At 35.8% G+C, this 21,543-nt stretch overlaps 1 protein-coding gene across 5 annotated transcripts in view; it reads right to left on the bottom strand.

The window, feature by feature from the left end:
* SKIC3 (SKI3 subunit of superkiller complex) overlaps positions 1-21,543 on the bottom strand; it is an 88,556-nt gene that overhangs the window by 53,800 nt on the left and 13,213 nt on the right. For all 5 annotated transcript variants that reach the window (XM_025923709.2, XM_086695357.1, XM_086695437.1 and 2 more), the window contains 13 exons: positions 20,689-20,780; positions 20,166-20,241; positions 19,276-19,416; positions 16,226-16,324; positions 16,009-16,117; positions 8,390-8,530; positions 6,447-6,548; positions 5,487-5,626; positions 3,206-3,292; positions 3,015-3,118; positions 2,433-2,559; positions 1,360-1,539; positions 890-1,014 (listed from right to left, as the gene is read on the bottom strand). In XM_025923709.2, coding sequence (XP_025779494.1) covers positions 890-1,014; positions 1,360-1,539; positions 2,433-2,559; positions 3,015-3,118; positions 3,206-3,292; positions 5,487-5,626; positions 6,447-6,548; positions 8,390-8,530; positions 16,009-16,117; positions 16,226-16,324; positions 19,276-19,416; positions 20,166-20,241; positions 20,689-20,780 — 1,523 coding nt within the window. The remainder of the gene's footprint in view (positions 1-889; positions 1,015-1,359; positions 1,540-2,432; positions 2,560-3,014; positions 3,119-3,205; positions 3,293-5,486; positions 5,627-6,446; positions 6,549-8,389; positions 8,531-16,008; positions 16,118-16,225; positions 16,325-19,275; positions 19,417-20,165; positions 20,242-20,688; positions 20,781-21,543) is intronic.

Here is a 21,543-nt window from a genome sequence, read left to right as displayed (position 1 = left end):
ACAAATTTTATCACTTGTAGTATAACCAAAAAAACTTATATAAAGGCTTAGGTCTTATAAACCTAATTAAGTTGATAGATATTATAATCTCATTACTAGGAAATGCCAATGCTCTGTTACACTTCCTTATAAACAGAAAGTCTTGCCTTTTTCATTTTTTTTTTGAACTGAAGTACAGTTGACATACAATATTATATTAGTTTTGGGTGTACAACATACTGATTTGAATTTTACAGACACTATGAAATATTCACCATGGTAAGTGTAATTACCATTTGTCATCATACAAAGTTATTACAATATTTTATTATATATTTACTATTAATTAAATACATTTTATTCTTTTTTTTTTTTTTTTTTTTTTAAGGTAAACTCTGTGCCTAACGTGGGGCTTCAGCTCACAACCCTGAGATCAAGAGTTGCATGCTCTACCATCTGAGGCAGCCAGGTGCCTCTATTCTCAAGTATAATTCAAACCAAATAACTGAAAATGAGCTGCTCCAGATGGACTTCAAGGTGTCAAATGTATCCCCTGCCCCCAGGGGATACAAAGCATGTCACTGGAAGAACAACAAAGGTATCAGCCTTGGCTTTTTATCATTCCTTAAGTTTCCACTGAGAACCTATTACATGTATAACACTAGGAAGACTTCACTTCATTAGACTGGCTATTCCCTTAACAACAGGACATCATTTAATCTATTTTTGCATTCTCCAGTGCCTTGCAGATAATAAGAACCAATCAACTATAAATAAATTTTGCTATTTCTTCTCTCAAAATATAATCTGGAATGAGGAAACTTGTCAAGTCCATTTTGGGTATAAACAGGAGTTTAATTTAAGGAACCAACAGGCTGTCTAACAGTTTAAATATAATAAGGCGCCTTACTCAGCCACTGCTTGAGAATGCTGACCAGCTTTCAAATAGTACAGTCCGCGCCTCAGCCAGGCCCATTTTGCTGTTCCAGCACTTGCCTTTTGAGTTACTGTTGTTAGGATGGCTAAGGCAGTTTCCTTAAAAAAGGAAGAAAAGACTGATTAAGAAAGACTAATATTAGAGATAGTGAATATCATGAAAGTACAGACCACCTATGTATAGTACCCAAATATATTTTCATTTACCACTTTTGATTCTTTAAACTTATACTAGTTTATTCTGAACTACAGTTTCAACAATAAGTGAGGAGTGATGTAATGTCTGTCAATGAAAAGTTTCTCCATAAACAGTGGCAAAAATATTTCTATTGTATCTCCAAAGAAAAATTTAAAGAAATAATAACTTCCAAGTATATATATATAAAAATATTTCTATTTCTATACTCAGGATAAAAAGAAAAATATTTAAGTTATTAGACATACCATTTCTTCAAGCTCCACACTTAAGTCAACTGCTGCAGCTCCAGATTCAGCATCAGTATCATCTAATTCAAACGCTTTCCTGTAACAGCCACGGGCTCTGTTTTTATCTCCTACCACATCTCTGTAGTAATGACCTAAATAGCAGAAAACTTTGCCCATGTATGTATCCAGTCTGGCAGCCTTTGAAACAGAGATGGATAGCAACACAAAATTAAAGTTTGTTTGAGTGGGTCTCTTTAAAAACACAAAAGATAAATACACAGATTAAAAGAAAAATGGAACACTTTCATTAAACATAGAAAAAGATGCCAACACGTCCTTTAATGTAAGATTTAAAGCAACAGGAAACCTAGTCATCACTGCTTATAAAAAACAAGTGCAAAAATATTATTTCTTTATTAAAAAGAAATGTGAAATTAGAGTTATTATTATATTCACCCTCTTTTATGCATCAAGGTAAGAATGTGACACTGGTACTTGTTAAACATTTTAAATATGAGAAATTATACATCTGGAAGTATACATGGCCATAAAACTACAGTAGAAATTACTTAAAAACAATATTCTTTTCCAAAGATAATTATGTCTCATTTTGTATAATGTCTGTTTCTTACATAAGTAACTTTTAGGGGTGCCTGGATGGCTCAGTCAGTTAGGTAGCCGACTCTTGATTTTGACTCAGGTCATGATCTCATGGTTGTGGGATCAAGCCCCACATTCTTTGTGCTAAGCATGAAGCCAGCCTGGGATTCTCTCTCTCTTCCTCTCTCTCTGCCCTTCCCCGGTTGTGCTTGCTCAAGTGCTCACTCGCTCTCTCACACTCTCTCTCTCTCAAAATAAACTCTAAAATGTAAAAAGTTAGATAAGTATCTTTTATATTTTTATTTTCTCCTTACCCATATAACATTCTCACAAAACTTTATGTGACAGAGATCAAACACCAAAAACTTCAGTTTAAAAAAAAAAGCAATTCAACAAACAGTAATTTTAAGTACCTAACTTATAAGATTATTATTTATGATTTTACAATGAATCCATTTCAACTAAGAATTAAATAGTAGTACATGTTTTACCTTTAGAAAGTGAGTAAGAGCCTTTGTTTTATCTTTTCTTGTTTCTTCACCCATGAACCAATATGTTAACCCAAGTTGGTAATGATATTCAGCAACTTCAGCATCTTTCTCAAGAGCTCTCTGGAAACTAAGTCACCAAAGGGAAGTAAAAAGATATGCATACACACAATGTAGGAAACTGTGTTGGGACAAAGTTTGAGTGATTCAAAGATGCTAAACCAGAAACAAGTTATTACTTTATAATTTAGATTATAATGAGAGAGGAAATTATTTGAAAAGGAGTTTATAAAAGCACATGGCCTTTCAGCTTAACCAATGTGCTAAGTGTTTAGGAGCACACACCAAACATTATATATGCTCACTGACCATTATGATCAGCTAGTCAGAATTCAAATCCATCTCACAGAATTTTCTCACAGGTACTGCGCTACATGCTAAATACATTTCTTAAAAATATTCACGCATACACAGATCAAATTTATACACAATGGACCTGTATCAAATCCACACATTTTGAATTTTTGAGAAATATAATAAATTAAGATATGACTAGATCTATGAGCAATCTAGATGTATTTTTACCATTTCTCTGCTTGTGGATAGTCCTTTTTGGTAAAATGAATCAAAGCCTCCAGGGCATGAACTTCAGCTAGGTCAGGGTAAGAAGAGAGAAGGTCTTCCATAATCTACAAAGTAGATATCTGTCAATTCCTTATTCAAATAAAGTAACTTGTAACTTAAAAAAATTCCCCCTTTGAATGGAAAAAACCAACCTTTGAAGCTTCATCTAATGAGCCTTTATTCAGATAGGCCAAGCTTTTAAGAACCAAAAGTCCTGGGATATTATTTGCATCAGAAACCTAGAAAATGATTGTAAAGAACTGCTGTTAAGTCTCTTTCAACACAGATCATCAATATTTGCTTTAATTAAAGAATAACCATAGAAGAGTACAAAATAAAGACATAGTGATTTCTATCAGTATGAACACATTCATTTTTATAACTTTTTATTAGAGAAAATTGCAAATGCATTTCAAAAAATTAGAAAATAGTATAATAATTCCACATACTCATTATCTACCTTCAAAATTAACTCAAATCCAATCTTTTCTCATCCATATCTACACTCAATTCACTACACACCTGCTTAGATCATCCCAGATAACTTCTCATCAATGCTTTAGTACGAATATCTAAAAACTAAGTTCATTGTTATATAACACAATCATACTACCATTATAAACACCTAGACAAAACCAACAATACATCCTTAGTATCATCAAAAAAATTAGCGAGTGTTCAAATTTCTCAGTTGGCTCAGAAAATATTTGAATAATCCATTTGTTTTAATCAAATCCGAATAAGGTACATACATTTCAAAAGGCTGGTATGTCTATTAAGTCTCTTTTAATCTATAGGGCTCCCTTCCAGTCTTTTTTCCTCCCTCACAATTTAATTGTTGAAAAATATGGGCCAATTGTCACAGTTTTCACACAGTCTGGATTTTACCGAATGCAGTCTCATGGTCCTGACATGTTCCTTGGTCCCCTATATCTTCTGTAAATTAGTAGTTAGGCCTGAAAGCTTAATCTGATTCCAGTTTAATGCTTTGGCAAGACTACATCATGTGTACATGCACTTGTTACGTATGGTACTTTCTTTTGGTAATGTTAGCAACCACTGATCCTCAATGCCTTAGATCAGATTGTAAAATGGCGGTTTTCCTTATTCAATGGAATACTTCAACAACAACAAAATTTCCCTCCCCTCATTATCTATTTGATTATCCTGAGGAACAGTTCATAAAGGAAAGGTAAGATACTTTCATTCTTTCCAAATGGTTCCTCAGCACCCTCCAAAGATTTTTTTTTTTTTTTATTGAGAATGTTTTATTTTTTTTCAGCACCCTCCAAAGATTTTTTTTTTTTATTGAGAATGTTTTATTTTTTTTCAGCACCCTCCAAAGATTTTTTTTTTATTGAGAATGTTTTATTTTTTTTCATCTTGAATACATGGATTTAAGCATATTTGGTATTTTTCAATCTACTGCAGTTACTGGTGCTCAAACTCCCCTTTAGCCAGTGACAATCAACCCATGACAGTTCCTAAGCCTTTCTAACATAATTCTAGTAGCCTTATATAGTTTCCTTGCTTTCTAGCATTCTAAGATGTTCTGGGCTCATCCTATACATCTTCTGTTTCATACCTGGACTTCACCAGCTCTCTAAGAAACTGTGTGTGTGTGTGTGTGTGTGTGTGTGTGTGTGTGTGTGTGTGTGGCAGGGGAAAGATTGGAAAGACCTCAAAGCATTTAAAAAACACACTATTGGTAGAAGGCAAGTAGAAAATAAGAAATTAACATATTAGTTATTGAAGGATGCTAACAACTGTTCTAATTTTAATGAAATGTAAAGCCCTTTGAAATATATCAAACAATGATATTTTAAAAATTCAAAATCCTACAATACACTGGGTAATAGAATTTTAATTTTGGATAAAAAATAGCCTTTATCTGAAAAAACTGTTTAAAAATACCATGTTGTTATAATTCATAATTTATAGTTTTTTTTGACACAGAATTTCTAAATGCTTGAATTAAAAACATTAAGAAATAGGATTCCTTCTTAAATATCATTCTCCTTCTATTTTATTAAATTGAAAAACAAATAAATAATATTGTCTACTATGAAACTACTTGAGTCCTTAACTGTTCTTGTCAATAATCTATGAAATCTTTTCTGGAGGCAAAAATTTAGAGTCCCAAATTAAAAATAATCAAGTCGTAATAACTTAAGGCAAAAAGAGAAAAGGAGAATAAGAACAATACTAAAGAAAGAAATCACACCTATGAAAAACATTGTAAGTAGTTAACCAAGAGGCAAACAAATAACTTTGGAAGTTTCCAAGTGTGTGATCTGGAAAAGGCAGATGTGGTGAATTCATACCTTGAACACAAAATTTATTTAAGTAAGTATTTGTGGAAGGAGGGAGTGTTTGGTGCCCGGTTGACTGGAAAAAATAAAGTTGAAGGGAAAAACCTGATGATAAGACTACCTGATCAAGAGTACAGATTGCTTCCACTGAAGATTCATAATCTGAGAGTTTAATCAAAGCCTCTGCTTTCAAACGGAGACAAAGATTCTTCTGATGAAGACTGCCACCAGATACACCAAGATTATCTATGTTCTTCAGAGCTGACAAAATTAAGGACATCTGAATGAAGACAACCGTGTTACTTCACTTATTTCTTCTTGTTAAGGGTAAAAAATAATAAATTGGAGATACAGTAAGAATAAATTGCCAAAATAATATACATGAAGAATAATTCCGAGCTAAAGATAGATTCTTCCCTGAATTCTTTAAGGAAATATCTGAATTTAAAACAGAACACACCTGAATTTAAAATCTCTATCTTTACATAACATATAATAAAAGTGAACATCCTGAAACACAATGGGTATCTATATCTGTATCTGCTACATAACAAAAGTTAGCCAAACCATTGGTAACAAACTTAGCAAATTAGGAACACCGGAAGGGGAAAGAAGCTGGATTCAAAAGGACCAGGGTGAACTGTGTCTCAACTACAGAAGGTAGGCCACCAGCTGTGTCAAGAGCAGTGAATCACTTTTTATGATCTCCTATCCCTCGCCTGACCCATCTGACCACATTCAAATAGGCTCCAAAATGCCTAAGACTGCTCTTATCTACATGAGAGGAATCCAAAACTCCTGAAGTCCTGGATGCACCAGAAACTTCCTTATTACAAAGACAGACCACCTCCACACAAGCCTAAACTGACTATGTCAAAATTCCAAGGAATCCTTTGAAAAATACTCATGGTTAGTTTAAAAGTAAATACACACTAGGCATTATTTAACCATCTCAATGAAATTTAAATTAGTGAGTAACTTAAAATACAAAATAAAGAATGTGAGTTTTTTTAAATGACCAACTTTCTCCTTTAACATGAAAAGAAACAGAGTTGGCCACCAATGCAGCTATCAGGAATACCTTGACTGCATGAAAGAACAGCTTCCTTAGGTCTATGCATTTTAACTTGGGCTTCGGCCAGATGATACCACCCCGTTGTGCAAAGAGGGCTTTCCTTTAACCCTAAAAGGAAAAAAGCAATCACAAAATCCAAACTTACTATGACCAATGAGGTGAATGGCACCGCCATCTACTCCCCCAAATCAGATCCCTCCCCTCTCCCTTGTCTCTCATACATGATCATTCCCTACATTGATTCCACACTCCAATCCATTTCTCTACCATCGCTTCTTCACTTCACATCTCCACCATCTTTATCCCAGATCCCTGCAAGTGCTTGCCACCCATTCCAATTCATTCTTTACACTGCAGCCAGAATGTCTCTAAAAATACAAATGGAATTATAAAACTCCTCTGCTCAAAACATTCCACAGGTTCCTGGCTGCCCTTAACATGCAAACTCTTTCACGAGGTGTGCAGGGCCCCTCTCCAGTATCATTTCTTAACTCTTCCTGCTCCCGTACATCCTTGTCACATCTTGCTGAACCACCTTGAATTCCAGCTGTGCTCTCCTCTCAGGCTGTTTCAGCTCTTGGCTTGAAAAGCTCCTCCCACCCCAAGCCTACATTTGTCTTTCAGATCTCTACTTGAATGTAAGTCTATCCAATGTGACAAATGTTAAAACTAAGTTAAAGTTTCCTGGCAAAACTAAGTTAAAGATTCCTAAGGGCGGCAGCAGGGTGAAAACATATATAATTATCCTTATTTTACAAATGAGACACAGATAATTTAATTAGTTTTCTCATGGTCTGGGAATTAGTGAGTGACAGTTTTGGAATTCAGACCTAAGCAGATCCAGAATGTATAAGCATATTTCTTCCACTTCTATCTTAAATATATGTTCCTTTTTGTTTTTAATGTTTTTGTTTATTTATTTTGAGAGAGAGAGAGAGAGCATGCAGGGGAGAGGCAGAGAGAGAGGGAGAGAGAATCCTAAGCAGGCTCTGTGTTGTCAGTGCAGAGGTCGACAAAAGGCTTGATCTCAGGAACCATGAGATCATGACCTGAGCCAAGATCAAGGGTCAAATGCTTAACTGACTGAGCCATCTAGATGCCCCTTAAATATACACTCCTTAAGGAAAGGCCCAAAGATAACCACCTACTGACTATGTTAGCTAGGATGCAAGGCGGAGTTACTTATATCAGAGGGCTGAAAACTATCAGCAGAAGAGAGGAGGGGAAGGGACAAAATCAGGGATGGAATGTGTTTTGTTTTGCAGAACCAGTGGTTCCTACCTACCCAGGAGTCTGCTAGGTGTTTTACCTGACAGCCTATGGCATGAGCCAGTCTGAGCAGATATGGAGCTGTGGACCTGTACCAAAGCCCACCTGAGTGATCCTGAAGTTACCTTGAGCTCATTGTAATACTAAGATTTTTTTCCTCGAATGGGATTTCCTGCCATTTTTTGAACATACAATGTGTGTACTAGCATGCTGATATACTGAGCATGCACACCGCGACCAAAGTGCCTAAGTAACAGCATATGGATTCATTATATTTGAAAATGAAGCATGGGAGCTAGCAAAGTATGAAGGAAGGGGCAAGAAATCAGACTCGAGAAGGTTGCAAACCCTGTGAAGAAGTTTGGATGTTATCCTAAGGGCAGTCAGAAACCCATGAAAAGCTTTAAGTTGGGGAAGAGAATATGTGTACATTAAATTAATGTCTACACCAGCTCTCTGCCCCTGCCCAATACACTGAATAAACACGTTCTGTACAAACCCCATGGGGAGACACCGCCTTGAAAGCTATCTCCCTGTCTCCTTACTGTGATAAGTAATAAAAGTTCTTTGCTTTCAACACTTCCTTGGGTTGTGTTCAATTTAAAGCACCCCAAACAGTGAGACCCTTGAGTTTGGTTACAGCTACACCTCATGTTACATGCTCTATGCTGTACACTTGCCTTCAGTTAGGTTCCTAACAGCATCTTCATACTTTCTGTCTTGTAATGCTTTAATCCCCAAACCAATGAAGCCTGGACCACTTTTTGAATCCATTTCCACTAGTCTGCGACAATACTGCTGTCCTTCATCAGTAAGACTGCCTGGAATTAAAAGGGAAAAATGATTAGCATACGTACTCCAAACTTTTTAAAAAAGTTTAATGTTTATTTATTTTTGAGAGAGACACAGAGCCTGAGTTGGGGAGGGGCAGAGAGGGAGGGAGACACTGAATCCACAGCAGGCTCCAGGCTCCAAGCCATCAGCACAGAACCTGACATGCGGCTTAAACTCACAGACTGCGAGATCATGACTTGAGCCAAAGTGGGGTGCTTAACTGACTGAGCCACCCAGGGGCTCTAATACTTCAAATTTCTAATTGCCAAAGCATACATACTTAAATCTCAAATACCATTTTACATATCTTTCACCATATCAATTCCAGGAATTCAAAACTTAAATAGACCAACAAACACCAAAAATTTTAACATTTCATTAAAAACTTATGCTCTTCATCTTAAATTTTGGAAGTAGAAACCACTTTACCCACTGCAGTATGGGTAAACTGAACCTGTAGTCATACTCAAGGTTTCAAACAGGAAACCTACCGCTACTTGCCATTAGGCTAAGACACACAGCCTCCTGCTTGCCAGCTCTCCTTTTGCTGTTCAGCACTAACAATTTCGGTTGTTAAATGAAGGAATCCCTAAGGACAGTGTCTTCACCAGTCTCTCTCCCTGGGCAACCATGTGCTGCTAGAGATGTGACAGCCACGATGCCCTATCTAGTGTTCTTCCAGAATCTGGGATTAAAAGACAGTCTTCTTGTCAAGACACTATACAAAAACTTAATCACATTTTTCTTAAGTCTACAAGTCCAGTAGCACCTTTCTGCATTCTTTCAAACATTTTATTTTCCTACATACGTTAATGGTTAAGCTTATGTAACAATCATGTAATGCCTATATTTATTTCAAATTTATTCTGGTAAAATAGTTTAGAAAATATTATTTATTTTGTTTTATTTCCATTTTCTCCAACCTCAATCTCTGGATTTCCATTCCCAGAAAAGCATAAAAACATGTGGAAAATGTGACTTCTGCTTGAGAATAAACTGTGCATAGTATTCACCACTTTGATAAATTGTTTAATCACACAGGAAAATTCTTAAAAACTAATTACAACAAACTACAACCTGAAGAATAAATATTAAACTAATTTATTTGAAACAATTAAATTAAACTAATTTATTTGAAAAAGCAGCCTGATGCTTTTTTTTGAAATCTATTTAAAACACATACCTCCAGGTGGAGCCACCCTTTCAGTCACAGATGTCAAAGATAAATTCTTTGCATGTTACCATTTAGGTTATCTGTTTCAAATTTTTCAAAACCAGATACACACCAATATAGAATCCATGATATTATATATTGATTTAGCAGTCCAAGTTAGTAAAAAAATTCATAACAGCTAAAGAATTAAAACTTCAGTATTGTTTGGTGAGATATGAAAGCAAATTGGAAGAAATACTACTTTTGTTAGCTTGTAAAAAAAGACCTGAGCCAGCTATTATTACTCTTCTAGATATGAATTTTCTTTTCCCAATGTGTTCTCACTATTGCTTCCATAAATGTTAATTTCCAAAAACAGACATGCCTCATTCCATATACCCTATTCCTCTCAAGCACACCAGTGGGGTATTTTTTTCCCTTTTTCAAGCAGAGATATTGTCTAAACTGGACATCAGAATCACCCAAAAGACTTGTTAAAACACAGAATGATGGGGCGCCTGGGTGGCTCAGTCGGTTAAGCGTCCGACTTCAGCTCAGGTCACCATCTCGCAGTCCGTGAGTTCAAGCCCAGCGTCGGGCTCTGGGCTGATGCCTCAGAGCCTGGAGCCTGCTTCCGATTCTGTGTCTCCCTCTCTCTCTGCCCCTCCCCCGTTCATGCTCTGTCTCTCTCTGTCTCAAAAATAAATAAACGTTAAAAAAAAATTAAAAAATAAAAAATAAAAAAAAATAAAACACAGAATGCTAAGCCCCACTGTCAAAGTTTCTGACTTCAGTAGGTCTGATATTAGACCTGAAAGTTGGCATTTCTAAGTTCTCAGGTGATACTGATATTACTGGTTCAGAGACAATACTTTAAGAACCACAGGCCTATAGAATTCATCAATACCACAGACCACCTTTATTATTAGTCATATATACATATATATATATATATACATATGCATACATATGTATATATATCTCCTGTGTTTCTACATCTGTAGCTAAACAGTAACTTCTGGAGGGTAGGGACTAGCATAGTATCTTGTATACAATAGACATCCATTAAATATTGTAATGGTCCTTTAAGAACACCATTATGAACTGATCCTCCAAAAGACTTAGTCTGCTAATAAGTAATAGCTGAGAATTACTATGGAAAAATAAAAATGTTCACCCTTCTAGAAAAGAAAATAAAATAGCTATTAAAATTTTACTTTAGGGGCACCTAGGTGGCTTAGATAAGCTTCCGACTTCTGCTCAGGTCATGATCTCATGGTTGCTGAGTTTGAGTCCTGCATATGGCTCCGTACTGCCAGCGCAGAGAGCCTGCTTTGGAATCTCTGTCCCATTCTCTCTCTGTCCCTCCCCCATACACACTCTTGCGTGCTCTCTCTCTCTCTCTCTCTTTCTTCCTCTCAAAAATAAACAAATATTTTTAAAAAAATTTTTACTGGGGCGCCTGGGTGGCTCAGTCAATTAATCGTCTGACTACAGCTCAGGTCATGATTTCACGGATCATGAGTTCGAGCCCCCTGTCAGGCTCTGTGCTGACAGCATGGAACCTGCTTAGGATTCTGTGTCTTCCTCTCTTTGTCTGCCCCTCCCATGCTCACACTCTCTGTCTGTCTCTGTCTCTCAAAAAATGCATAAAACATTAAAAAAAATAAATTCTTAAATTTCTACCCATCTGAATCAAAACTCTCTTATTCCATAGAAATGTAATTCGTGACAGACTACCTTGGCCACATAAACTGCCCTTATTACAGAAAACACACCTGTGATGGAAAGAAGAGAAGCCAACCATGTATCTTTCAAGATCATCCATAAGCACGGTACCTAAAAACTTACAAAGGTAAACAAAGTATGGGTAGGTAGATGAAAACAGTTTCTAAAAGGCTAAGATGAACAAGAGAAACTTTTAAAACAAGATAAACTTTCCTTAACATCTGGGAGCACAATTACAGAAATCAAGAGATTTGGGCAGACTATGTTCTAGCCCTGGGAAACATATTCTCTACATATGACAAAGAGGAATTTTCTCTAGTGTTCCCCCAAACCATCAACGGTAATAACAACATCACTGATCCTAGGTAGAAATGAGGGATATTCCAAAGCTTCAATCCTCACCCCTCTTCTCCATACTAACTCTTGTTGAGAATACTAGCTGAATAATAGGTGGAGACTAGAAACAGGAAATAAACTTGAATTCTTTTGAATAGAAAATCATTTATTTATCTGCTCTTTTTAACATTTAAAAGAGCCTAAGATTCCAGATTTAACAACCTGAAAACAAGTCTGACAATATTATTTTTATTTGCCAATAAAACAAGTTAGATTTGGGGCCAATGAATGCTAAATCTCCAAGAATAAAAGGTGTTCTGAAGAGGTTCAGGATAGATGCTCAGTAATACTGATGAGAATTCCATTTCCTAAAGTTTACCACCAAAACAAGGTGATTTTTAAAAATAACTAATCAATTGCTGACATCACAAAGAAACTGATCACTACTATAGAATTTTTCTTTTAAATAAACCTAGCTTGGGGAAAAAAACAAAACAAAACAGCATGTACTCATTTTTTTATTTGCATACAGATTTTCTAATATTTCCAGAGCACACAATCTTGAGCTTTTTCATGTTTGGATTTGAAGAACCAAGCTTTCTTATCCTCCCCCATTTCAGCTATAAAGCAAAATAAAATAAATTGAGGTCATTTAGCACAAAATAACATTTTACCAGCTGACAACTATAAAAGCTATTCACTACTTGTTATGTGAAGCTTTATAAACTGAGTCATTTTGAAAATGAATCTTCAAGTCTCAACATGCAAAGGAGGACAAAAGAGAACCAAATATATTTGTCCCCAGTGTAAGAGAACCCAGTGATTAACTGCTGTGAAGTACCACATTCTGCAGATACTAAAGCACACTGGAGGAGGATAGGTCAGTCTTGAAAGACCTTACAGATTTCCACAAGTTCTTAATGCACAGAAAGTTTGGTTTAGAGAAGCAATGAAAAGAAAACAAGAAATCTTTAACCACAGCTCCCTACTGTCCTGCATTAACTGTCAAAGTTCTATGCCAAGAATGATGCTTTACCTTAGAATGTACCTAAGCCTGAACCACTCCATCCCACAAATTCTTACAGCCAAAGATCCCACAAAGAAAAAACTCTTCCTTGATGTACCATATGTGTGAATATCCACCTACCCACTCCCCCTTAACAGGATATAAACCTCTCTTTCTTTAAGTTCTACAAAATACCCTCACCAAGGATGATTTTTTTCACGTAAACCAACACACTCTCTAATCATTTAGCATAACCCACTTGCTCTCTCTTTACTAGAATGCTTTGTCAAATACTGAATTTACGTGCAAAACTGCAGACTTTTTGATCTAATTTCTTCTATAATTTTGTAATCTTTTTGAAATACAGGGGCCATGTTTATTCAACAAATCTACATTATAGGCATACATGTGCTTATTGAGAAAGCTTTCAATCAGTCTTCAAAAAGAAATTTCAAGTATTGTCTTGTGCCATTTGGCCCATGAGCAGGTCAAGAATAAGGGAATAGTAAAAACCATTAATAGCTGAAAGAAAATAGAAAAGGGTGAACAATAGCCATTACTTTCTCAATAGCAATTGTAAGAGTAGAAAAAGGGGTGGAGGGATGGGTACCAGAGGCCAACTACAAAAATCAGCCCATTTATCTTGGGAACTTATTGGGTCTCATGTTAAAATCTGAAGAAACTAGGTGAATTTTGGAACTATGTTTCCTGTCAGTGGAAAAAGAAAACCCACAAAAATTCACAAGTATGCTCCTCATACTGAAAGTCTCTGATTATGCCTCATCTTCCTTGACCTCAATGCAAATTAACAATGTTAACTAGCCCTTTGTTCTTGAAACTCTCCTCGCAGGCAACAGGACTATAATCCTCCTACCCCTCTAAAAGTTTACCATCCCCTTTGTATCCTTCCTCCTCCTTTCCCTTAAACACAATCGGTCAAATCCCTAGATTGCTTCTTTTAATATCTGCTAACCACTTCTTTGGACTCTCTTCCCATCACTGAAATCTAAGTTCCAATTCAATCACCTTGGTTAGAAAGAATAGCCCTAAATAAAGGCCTCCCAATCATAAAATTAGCTGCTCAATATGTCAATGAAGATCTTTCTGAAATGCTCTTTCCTTGAGCCTTCTCTGTTACTTCACATCAGTTTCCTCCATGTTCCTGTGAGACTTCTCTGCATCTCTGTTTTCTACTTTCCTCTTTGCTTTCTTCCTCCCTTTCCCTTTAAGCCATCCAGCACCACCCGAGACAGTTTTCAGCTTTTTGTATTTTAGTCATCCTCTAAAGTCACACACTTCACTTTAACCAACATGCAAGTGATCTCTAAACCTTATTTATGTCTAGTCTTAGTACAGATCTCTCATCTGCAAGCCAGATGGACATTTCCTTTGTCCACTAACATCTCCTCTCCACCACTCAACTTTCTTACAGATGATCATTCTATATTAGACCAACTTTTCAAGAGAGCTAAAAGTAAAATTATATTCTTCCTCCATTTACCTCTAACAAATCTCTTCTATTTTTTTTTCATTCAGGTGTTACTTTCTATTGTTACAGTAGAACATATTCACATATGTTCACAGTTCATTCATTCCCAAGATCATTTAGTCTACCCAATCTAGTCTATCTTCTATACAATCTATCCTGCATACTACTGTATTAGTTTGATTTTATACTTCATAAGTTGACTGACTGAAACAATTAGTAGTTCTTCTCTCACATTAGTGAAAAGTGCTCTTGCAAGTCTGTTTCTGAGTCAGTTAAAGAAAAGGGGATCTGCTTAATTCTCACCAAAAAAATATAAGACTGAAGGTAACATTTCTGAACTTAAATTCAGGGGCACCTGGGTGGCGCAGTCGGTTAAGCGTTCGACTTCAGCCAGGTCACGATCTCGCGGTCTGTGAGTTCGAGCCCCGCGTCGGGCTCTGGGCTGATGGCTCAGAGCCTGGAGCCTGTTTCCGATTCTGTGTCTCCCTCTCTCTCTGCCCCTCCCCCGTTCATGCTCTGTCTCTCTCTGTCCCAAAAATAAATAAAAAACGTTTGAAAAAAAAAAATAAAAAAAAAAAAATAAATTCAGACACCAGCCGGGAAAAAGTACAAGTAGAACTAGAAGGGAAACTTAAAGTGGAGAGCCAAGATAGATGCAATGATAATTTTCCAACAGGCATTTTCCCTCGGTTACCTCTAGCCCTAGTTTTCAACAATTTTTCTATAATGAAACATGTGATGGTTATTCATACATAAAGCATCCCCACAGGTCTACTCATTTAGCAACAAAGTAAAAACAATTAGTAAAGCTCTGTAATAATTTATAATCACTAACACAAATTACTTCCATTTCACTGACTAATTTCTATGAACTTTGTTCACATCAGTTGAATACAGGCATGGACAAAAGTGATGGTCAAATTATATGAAAAACAATCTATTTAGCACAGATACTGACAGAAAGGACAGAGACTGGTGTGAAAACCAATTGGGTCAACCTCCTGTAAATAGACTGAACACCAGCCCTGAGCACAAGATGTCGGCAGACACAGGTTCTGACAACTCCTAGCAAGCTGGGTGTCATCAGTTCTCTCTCCTCTCCCCAGGAAAGGAGAGGCATACGTTAAGACATAATCTCTGTTTTGAATCTACTCTATTTCATTAAAAAAGGAGATCATTTATAAGCTCCATTACTTTATAGTATTACAGCATGTGTAACTATGTACCTGTGACACTGCAACATAACATCAACCCTGAGAATGTGCATGGTTCACAAAACCCGTTGCGTGACATTCATAGCCCTATGCAATATGGTCTAACCTATTCAACCAAAATCTATCTTAAGTTATTCCTTCCAGTAGAGCAAGGGAAACTATCTTACTATTCCGAAAAATTACAACCTAGCTCTCTCCATGCTTCTGTTCATGCCCTCAGAGCTCCTTTCACCTCCTCCAGTTTTTCTAATTTGTATGGAAAATTTAAGACTCTCCTCAATTCCCACCTTCCAAAAGACTTCAATGATCTACAATGAACTCAGGAATTCATAATTCCTCTGTGTCACTATACTTTCCTACATTTATTAGCCTCTTCATGTGCGTAAAGGCAACATACTGTACTTCCTTTTATGTCAAGAAATATTCAAACAATACATTGGCACACTGTAGGCAATGAAACAATTTTTTTATTGATAGCAACATCACTCTCACATGCTCATACACTTTTAGGACACACAATATAATAAAGAAGAAATTACCTGATTCAATCAAATGCAAACAAAGCACTTCTAATGGATATTGTACAGTGGGATAGATGTTTATCATTCCTTCACAGGCCTTCTTCAACCTAGCAATTTCATGAGGAAACTAGAAAATATCAAAGTAAAATAAACTAAGTAATAGTAAAATATACTTGTGAACACTTTCCTAATTAGAATATAAACATCACATCAGAGATTTTTAAAATCAACTTACTTTGGATAAACACTGAATGAAATGTCTATAAAGTACTTGGTGATCTTCACTAGGAATATTTTCTGATAAGCCCAGTGCATTCTCAAAAGCAGTTAAAAGCTGAAACAAACAAAAAACCTATCATCTGTAGCATATTGAAATGACAAATGTAGTAAACAGTTGAACATGTAAGACTCACTTATACAAGATACAACTTCAACTAATTGCAAATGTATTTTATTATCTGGCCTTGGCAATTTCATGAAGAAAAAAAAAAAATGGCACGTCGGTTTTTGAATACAGTTTAACCCCAACTGGCCAGGAGACTGCACTGAACTAATGAGGGTAACTATATAAATCAGCATTATGAATTTAACAAAACATTCTTGTAAGTGCTTGCTATTCCCTATAAAGTAGTCAACTGGAGAGGTATAATCATGAATAGCAGTGTAACTGCTACTGCTCAGATCATTTTTAAAATATCTCTACCAAAATCACCAGCATGTCCTTTGGAACATCTTCAATGGTAGGAAATCTTCAATCTTAAAAAACAAATTTTATGAAGTTATGCTTTTATCAAAAGAAAACCAGAAATATGACTGAACTATAATAAAATCACTTTTTATCCAGTATTACTAAGTTATTTTGAAGAAAATACCAAAAGAAGCTTTCTAAATGTATTTGAGCAAGAATAGCAATACTAGAACCCAAATCAAGCATTTTAAAGGATACTATTCAATTAATTATAGAAGTTCTACCATTTTTAAAAATGAATCTCCATGACTTCACACTGAAAACTCAAAATACAGTTCACTACTTCCAATTTTCTTTGTACAGTATGGTATAAAGTCTACGTAAATAAGTAAAATTTTGGGGCGCCTGGGTGGCGCAGTCGGTTAAGCGTCCTACTTCAGCCAGGTCACGATCTCGCGGTCCGTGAGTTCAAGCCCCGCGTCAGGCTCTGGGCTGATGGCTCGGAGCCTGGAGCCTGTTTCCGATTCTGTGTCTCCCTCTCTCTGCCCCTCCCCCGTTCATGCTCTGTCTCTCTCTGTCCCAAAAATAAATAAACGTTGAAAAAAAATAAGTAAAATTTTACTGTTCTGATTAAGTTAATGATCTTGCAAAAAAGGAAGCCTAACTTGTGGTGTTTAGCACAAGGGGTTTAAAAAAAATAGTAATGAAATTATCATCTGGAAAACAAGTGATGTCTTTTTTCATGAACACATTTAAATAAAACGAAATTATCATTAGAATTCAAGGTGAAAATAACCCCACCGCCAAAATCCTCTTTTCATATTTTAACAGTTAAGAATCAAGTCTTAACATGGCAAGTATAATTAGTTCTCTTTCATAGAGGAGAAAACAGATAATTCAAAAAAAAATTTTTTTTTTTACTTATTTCGGTATATGTTTGATATTCTGGTAACCTATACTTACATGATGTCATAATATAAAGATATCATTTAAGAGAAGTTGGCAGGGTGCCTGGGTGCTCAGTCGGTTAAGCATCTGGCTTCGGCTCAGGTTGTGATCTCCCAGTGGGTGGGTTCGAGCCCCGCATCAGGCTCTGTGCTGACAGCTTGGAGCCTGGAGCCTGCTTAGGATTCTATGTCTCCCTCGCTCTCTGCCCCTCCCCCACTCACGCTCTGTCTCTGTCTCTCTCTCAAAATAAACATTAAAAAAAAAGAGAGAGAGAAGTTGGCAAACCACTTAATTTTGTCACTGCTCAATTTTTTCCACAACTAAATCTATACACAGATAAACCAACACACAGACAAATGCAAATCTTATTTTTGTTATTTTTATCTCCAGCATTTAGGACACTGCCTGACAAATATAGTAGGTTCTTAATAAGTATTTTCTGAATAAAAGAATAAATTAATGAGTGAACAAATGAACATACAAAAAAAAATGAACTTCCCATCCTTTACAGTCTATAACTGCTTATATATTTTTTTAATTTTTTTTTTTACATTTATTTATTTTTGAGAGACAGAGAGAAACATGGTGAGCAGGGGAGAGGCAGAGAGAGAGGGAGACACAGAATCAGAAGCAGGCTCCAGGCTCCAAGCTGTCAGCACAGAGCCTGATGTGGGGCTCGAACCCACAAACCGTGAGATCATGACTTGAGCCGAGGTCGGATGCTTAACTGACTGAGCCACCCAGGCGCCCCTATAACTGCTTATATTTAAAAAGTCCATTCGGGTGCCTGGGTGGCTCATTTGGTTGAGCATCCAACTTGGGCTCAGGTCACGATTTCACAGTCTGTGGGTTCAAGCCCCACATGGGGCTCTGAGCTGACAGCTCAAAGCCTAGAGCCTGCTTTGGATTCTGTGTCTCCCTCTCTCTCTGCCCCTTCCCCACTGTGCACGTTCTCTGTCTCTCAAAAATAAACTTTTAAAAAATTAAAATAAATAAATAGTCCATTCAAGTTACAAGTGTACAGTGAGTGATTATTTATTATAAGAAATTAAGTTTACTTTTAAACTTAGAAGTATAAAAAAGTAGAATAAGACATTTTCCAACTACAGTTCAAAATCAATGAATTGTTTTAATCTTTTTAAAAATTCTTTTCAATTACTTCACTGTGCCCTACACTGTACACCAAAAAGGAATATTTCTAGATATAAGTACCCTAAATAAATACCATAAACAAAATACTCGAGTTGCTAAACCTCAAAATAATTCAGTACTCTTATTTCAAAAATATAAAGAAACATATCTTTAAGTAAGTACAACTTTAGAAATTACCGTAGTTTTGTGAAAGCCAAGCTCATAGTTTCTTTTTCACAGTGATGGCATAACTGATTTATTATGGATTCTTATGAACACAAGGAAGGAAATTATGATACCCTAAGTACCAATTCCACTCTGTCCGGACTTAGTATGAGACTGCAGGCCAATAATTCTGACGGTGTCAGCAAGAACTTCTATCAATTTAAAACTGAACTCTGATAACAATTTTGACATACGGCACTTTTCTATATTACGCTATTATGTTTCCATTTGCCAAATTCAATTCAATGATCAATTTTCATGACACAAACTGTAGGGAATAAATGGGTTAATACCAATTGCTGGGTCTCATTATTCTGATCCTCAGTACTCTCAGCCAGCAACTGAGTCAATCTCCTCCACAGCTGATGAAGCTCTTGGTTGTCTGCACCTTCCTCCTGCCGTGTCTTTATCAATTTGTGCCATGTTCGGGCCACCTATGAAGAGGGAGATTTAAATCATTATTTTATCTTAAATATCAAAAACGCCAGTGCAAAAAATATAAAATCTACAAATAGCAATATTTTCATCTGCTAATACATAAAACAGCAAAAGTCCAGAACTCCATTTACTCTGAATTCTACAAAAAAGGTGACTAGGTAAATCCACACAGCCCTTACTTTAGAAGTACGACTGAGATACCAGAGTAGAAACTGGAATAAGACTACACGCCCCAAACTTCCTAACTTAGAGCATCCACTATGGGTGCACTACAAACACGTCACTAAATTCTACAGATGATGCCTTTGTTTATTTATTTATCCCTGCCTAGTTTCAAAAGGGTTTGGAAGTTATGACAACTAAAATTTCAAAGTTCCAAAATACTGTAATTGGTATTATTTCTCTATATTCTTTTAATATCATACTACATAGTAATTTTTTAAATTTTCTCTCAAGCTAAAATCAAAGTTTTCTTTTTTTTAATGTTTATTTATTTATTTTGAGAGAGAGACAGAGAGAGAGCGCACACTCATAAGTGGGGGAGGGGCAGAGAGAGAGGGAGAGAGAGAATACTGAGCAGAGCCCGATGCATGGGGCTCAATTTCACAAACCAGTGAGATCATGACCTGAGCTGAAATCAAGAGTTGGACCTTTAACCAATGAGCCACTCAGGCACCCTGAAAGCTTTTTTTAAATAATGGTTTCATTAAAAGAAGTCTACCAGTCCAGCAAATCATTTACAAACCTCTAGGTGTTTCTTTTCTTGGTAATATAGATCCACAAGTTTCTTACAGACATCACACCACTTCTGTTTGTCAACACTTAGAATAAAAAAAAAAAAAAAGGATTTTGAATCTGATTATTGAAAACAACCAAGGACTTAAGATACTAAAATTAATAAATCCCAGTAATACATTCAGGCATTATTTTAAATTAGAATGTATCTTCTTTAAATTAGAACATATCCTCTTTCATACCACAAGAAAATTTTATAAAATGAGCCTCCCATTAAAAAATAAAAGGTTTAAGAAATAATATCTTCCATGGTCTTAACTGAAAATTATATCAAAGTTCCCAGATTAATCAGTCCTCATATTAATCGTGTTTTGATTCTGTTTCAGTCACAATCAAGGAATTCTATAACCAAAGTATGAAAGAAAAATCCTTCTCAAATCCCAGTAAATGTCTGGAGTACTTCTATATAAGTTTTTATCAATTTATTCCAATTAAAACTTTAAAGACACTGCCTTTCCCCTTACAGTGATTACCTTTCATAAAGATCCAGGAGCTTTTGGTAAACACCAGGTAAGTCTTCCTTAGCATTTATGTGATTACATTTCTCATATAAACTTGCTAACCCCTAAAATAGGAAACAATAGAGATTATTCTTCCAAAAAGTACAACATTCTCACATTGATTTTGCTAAACAAAGTGACAATCTATAAAGATTATTTGTGATTAAAAAAATATAATTTACAAATAAACAATATGTCTGGGATTTGCCTCCAAATAATTAAGGGTGAGGGAAAATAGATGAAAGTATAGATGAAAAAATACTGAAATGTGTGGATTTTTAATGAAGCTAGGTGATAGTCAGAGGGGCTCATTATACCATTGTCTTTACTTCCGAAAATACATCTGAAGTGTTTCACAACAAAAAATATTTCTGAATGATTATATAATCTTAACTCTTAAGACATTACCAGATGACCCTACTTTTATATGGCCAAATAAAAAAAATCCAAGCATTTTGTGGAGACAGTAATTTTTGCTTCAATTAAAGATCACATATCCTAAATCAATCAATACATAATAAAAGCAGGCATCTCCGTAAGTGTGTCACCAGATACCCCCACTCATGTTCTTGTTCACATAACATGAGGCAAACAGGTTCATGTTCCCCTACTACCTACTAGAAATCACAGTTTCTAAGATGTGGTTGAGATAGGAAACAAAGTTATTAAATATGAAGAAGTTGGAGAAGCCAACAAAAAACATGAAGACCATTAAATAAGAAAAAAGAATTTCACTCGTATTCAAAACAGACTGCACATTTTTTATACTTTACTTTTAGAAAACATATTAATATACATGTTTCCCTCAAGCATAAAGAATATTGTTGA

This window comes from Puma concolor, chromosome A1, assembly GCF_028749965.1.
Source record: "Puma concolor isolate L17-30 chromosome A1, mPumCon1.1.hap2, whole genome shotgun sequence".
Classification (NCBI taxonomy): Eukaryota; Metazoa; Chordata; class Mammalia; order Carnivora; family Felidae; genus Puma; species Puma concolor.
Note: the sequence above shows the minus strand (reverse complement) of the source record. Positions and strands in the feature narration are given on the sequence as shown.